Source organism: Oncorhynchus nerka, linkage group LG19, assembly GCF_034236695.1.
Source record: "Oncorhynchus nerka isolate Pitt River linkage group LG19, Oner_Uvic_2.0, whole genome shotgun sequence".
Taxonomy (NCBI): domain Eukaryota; kingdom Metazoa; phylum Chordata; class Actinopteri; order Salmoniformes; family Salmonidae; genus Oncorhynchus; species Oncorhynchus nerka.
The window spans coordinates 4,907,415-4,912,144 of record NC_088414.1 but is presented as its reverse complement, the minus strand read 5'-3'; the positions used below and the strand labels follow the sequence as shown (position 1 = coordinate 4,912,144).

Genomic DNA, 4,730 nt, shown 5'->3' with positions numbered 1-4,730 from the left:
TATAGCCTTAGCCTATCCATGACAATACATCACAGATGAGATATACAACTAGAACATGAAGATATAGCCTTAGCCTATCCATGACAATACATCACAGATGAGATAGACAACTAGAACATGAAGATATAGCCTTAGCCTATCCATGACAATACATCACAGATGAGATAGACAACTAGAACATGAAGATATAGCCTTAGCCTATCCATGACAATACATCACAGATGAGATATACAACTAGAACATGAAGATATAGCCTTAGCCTATCCATGACAATACATCACAGATGAGGCTACTCAACATAGATGTTTAACATATGTGTTGTTGTCTCTCTCTTCAAGACATAATGCCAATGACAGGACAGCATAAATATTAGGCCCTACAAAAGGCCAGTGGCAAAGATTTTTTTACATATTTGTTTGCCTCTTTTGCATGTTATTTTGGTATTAATACGTGTCACATATCAGGTTGCAAACAATGTAAAAAAAAACAATCATCTTTAAGTGGTCTCTTTTTTGCTTTCTTGAGTAAGGCAGCTCCAAAATGCAGGTGTTTCAGCCTAGCTCAGTGCTTTCTGTGGAGGTAGGGCAGCCAGCAGAAAGTAGGGGTTGGTAATGTTCTCTAGTGGTGCTGTGATTGGGGACACCACATCACCACAAAATCTACGAGGAGAGCTCAAAAATGCAGGCCCCTTGGGTGCTGCCATAGAGTTACATTAGAAGTGCCCATCCAAGAAGGCTCAAGGTCATTGGCCACAGATAAAATGATGTCAAATCACATTATATCTACAGTAGCTTTGATTGGACTGATTTTTAGCAAGCAAGCTAGCAGTCATCATCATGAATCAAAGTCGACAATCTCCTGGCAAATCATTTTCAAACCTTGTCACATAAAGAGAAATTATGAAGATAAATTATAGATAAAACTTATCGGTGCTCATCAGCCATTGGACATAAACATTACAAGTTGGAAATTGCAAATTCAACAATGAGTAGTTTGGAAGGAATGCAGTGGCAAGCATAGCAAATAAATCACTAGCCTGCTATTCAGTGGAGTGGATGTGTGGTCCAAGCCTGAGTTTATTAAGGGTCTCCGTTCAAGCTTAAAAGGATAAACATTTAATATTGGGCATGCTGTCAATCCAGTATGACTTCTGCCGCTTTCAAAAGACTGGGAAATCTGAATTGGGAAATCTCAGAGTTCAAGACACCTAGGAACTGAAAAAAATGAGCTCTGACCCAGAAAATACATTTTGGACGGTCATCCATCTCAGAATTCCAAGTTGGGTACTCTGGCCTCTTTCTAGACCTCCGATCCTGTTTTTTTCTGAGTTCCCAGTTGTCTTGAAAGCGTCATAAATCCAGAGAATGACAGATTTAATGACAAAGTTTGATGACAAAATTTGACCAAAAGAAGAACCGCCACGCCACCTTCCTGTTCAAGTAAACACAGCACAACAAGGTGAGTAAATTGCTGCATAAATTATGTAATAGGCCAGGGAGATATGTATACTGTAGCTAAGAAAGTAATACCAAGTGTATGTTGTGTAGTAAACTGTTAGTAGCCCATGTGCCGCGCCCTAATAATTTAGTCCCTTTCCCCCTCATAACTTAGCCTACTGTTCTGACTTGCTGGTGCACATGTAGCCTATAGCCTGTTTTAGAGAAATGGAATCATTGAATATTGTAAGAGCTTTCATTGTCTGCTTATATGGCACCTTTATTTATCCTACGGTTCTGACTTGGTGGTGCACATGTAGCCTATAGCCTGTTTTAGAGAAATGTAATCATTGAATATTGTAAGAGCTTTCATTGTCTGCTTATATGGCACCTTTATTTATCCTACGGTTCTGACTTGGTGGTGCACATGTAACCTATAGCCTGTTTTAGAGAAATGTAATCATTGAATATTGTAAGAGCTTTCATTGTCTGCTTATATGGCACGTTTATTTATCCTACGGTTCTGACTGAAATAGTTATATTGACTACGTCTGTTCTATCTCGCTCACTAATGTTTTAATCGAAATGACGGATTGCCTCTTCTCCGCTCGTCGTCCCCTTATGCCATAGTTTGTACATCTCAATTGTCAGTAGAAACCACATTTGTTTAAGCAAGTCAGCCATATCAGCTATGTTATTTCAAAAGGCAGTAAATGAGGATGAATTAACTGTTTCGCTGCCAGACCAGGCTCCGCTGATAGCCAGACCAGGCCCCGCTGATAGCCAGACCAGGCTCTGCTGATAGCCAGACCAGGCCCCGCTGATAGCCAGACCAGGCTCTGCTGATAGCCAGACCAGGCCCCGCTGATAGCCAGACCAGGCCCTGCTGATAGCCAGACCAGGCCCCGCTGATAGCCAGACCAGGCCCCGCTGATAGCCAGACCAGGCTCTGCTGATAGCCAGACCAGGCCCCGCTGATAGCCAGACCAGGCTCTGCTGATAGCCAGACCAGGCCCCGCTGATAGCCAGACCAGGCCCTGCTGATAGCCAGACCAGGCCCCGCTGATAGCCAGACCAGGCTCTGCTGATAGCCAGACCAGGCTCTGCTGATAGCCAGACCAGGCTCTGCTGATAGCCAGACCAGGCTCCGCTGATAGCCAGGTGTAACAGTGGAAAAGTGTTGGTACTGCTGTTGTGGGCACTGTTTGTCACCAATTAATGTCCAATTAATGTAGTCCAATGAATGTATTGTTTAGTGTTGTGTTGTGAAGTGGCTTTGCTGGCAAGCATCTAAAAAAGGTTTTTGAGTTTGCCCCACCAAGATGTACATGCTACAATCGCCACTGCAAAATACCATATCAAGTCTGTCAGCTAATCGCGTATGAGTAATATACAGTACACCTCCAAAACCTGATTATCTTAGGCTAGGTAGTAGTCTACTGTGGTAGTCTACTGTGGTAGTCTACTGTGTGGGGGACGGATCAAATGGCCATGTAATCAAATGTACACGACAGATTTATAATCAATGCCATGGCTGACAGTGAGTGAGGGAGTTATGGGTGCCATCTAGCGACGACGTCGGGAAGTGAGCTTGATAACAAGTGAACACATGAGTGTAAATATGACCAGAAATCCTCTCCATAACTTGGGGCGAATACCAACGGTGTGCATTTATGCCCAATATAGGCACAATGTATCATAGGACTACTGAGCACGGCATACTGTCGGTAACATTATGTAGCCATCAGTCTGGTACAAACTGTCAGCAAAGAGAACATTCTCTCTACGTTTGATGAGCGGAAAAACAGTGGACTCCCAAGTAGAGAGTCACACGGCTGTAGGCTAATATGTAATATTTTAAACCTAATTTGCTGCAATATTGATAAACATGCACCAGGTATTGAGTGATTTTGTCCATCAGAATCGACAGGCACACATGCCTAACGGTCCGAAAGTGGACGCACGGTTGTGGAGACAAAATTTCAATAATTTGATTGAAAATAATAACACAAAATCAATGTGTTCCTCTCAATGACCGGGTATAACACAGCATGCCCCGCTAAACACAAGGAACATCCGTGATGCCACACATAATTCACACAAAAAGCGCACACATGGGCCTATGGTCTGCAGTTTGAAACACTGAATTGACTGTAGCCTAATATACTGTGTTGATATCATAGTTAATCCCTCGAGTTTTAGGGGAGCAAATATGTTCACTGGTGACCGGGTCAGCTGCCAATTAACGCAACAACTGCAGTCCACGGAGAGATAGGGTCGGTAGATATCAAGTGACACGTTACCCGTGCTTGTGCCTAACATGTGCTGTTTCAAAATGTTACAGGAGGGCAATTAAATCCCTGTTTCGGATTGCGGTTGGTGGCGAGAGTATACCCAAAAGGGAGCCCCATTACCCCATGCATCACCTACCTCGAACTAATCTCAAAACTACACCCTTTCCGGAGAAGCAGGGCTCTCTTCCGCATGATGCCCGTTTTATCCCGGCCGAGGTACACATTTATATCCGAATTCATGGTGCTGATCGAGCAGGCAAGTATATACTCCGTCAAAAACAAAGATGCTTCTTTCTTCCAGTCAGTTGGTTGGCGACGGGAGCGAGCCGGTCGGGGGAAAGGAAGGTGAGAGGCAGAAGAAAGGCTGCCAAAAAAAAAAAAAATACGAATCTCGCCTCCGCTGGAAAAAGGAAAGTGAGCGGCAGACTTTCCTCTGCAAACAAAGACGGCACCAAAAGCTTACGAGTGCAGCATGGTTAGTGGGTTGCACCTCGCCTGAACTCCATACGATATAAATTAGATACCGTTGGTCTCTCGGTTCAAGAGCGAGTTACCGTGACTCAATTAGTAACCCTGAATAAGATTCGAGTCCCGGGAAAACAGTTTGAAGTCGAGTCCCCCGTCGGTCACTAGAGCGCTATACTCTGGCTGTTGATTCTACACCACTCCCTTGACGGTTGAACGAAGTACCTGAGCAAGTCCTATATTACGAAGCACCGCCGCAACGCGTTTTATTTGATCACGAACACTGCAGCAGAAGCGAACTTCTTCCTCCAGTACTATTTTGTCCGCCCGAGGCTACAATACGTCGAGTTTCCCGGGGAAGCTGTGAAGCGCGAGGAAAGCTGTGAAGAAAGCATGATTGTGTTTATTCGTCTGTTATTATTAAACAATGTGAAACAATGTTATTTATGTTTACTATTGCGTGATTGTGTCCACGAGTCTGTTATTAAACAATGTGAAACAATGTATGTTTACTGCTTTTTATTAAATCAGTAAA

General features: G+C 43.6%; 1 protein-coding gene across 1 annotated transcript in view; it reads right to left on the bottom strand.

The window, feature by feature from the left end:
* The window catches only part of LOC115125729 (GTPase-activating Rap/Ran-GAP domain-like protein 3), a 188,856-nt gene extending 184,356 nt beyond the window's left edge, over window positions 1-4,500 (bottom strand). The window contains exon 1 of the mRNA XM_065004652.1: window positions 3,867-4,500. Within this exon, the coding sequence (XP_064860724.1) occupies window positions 3,867-3,970 (104 nt within the window). The 5' untranslated portion in view covers window positions 3,971-4,500. The remainder of the gene's footprint in view (window positions 1-3,866) is intronic.
* Window positions 4,501-4,730: the final 230 nt, after the last annotated feature.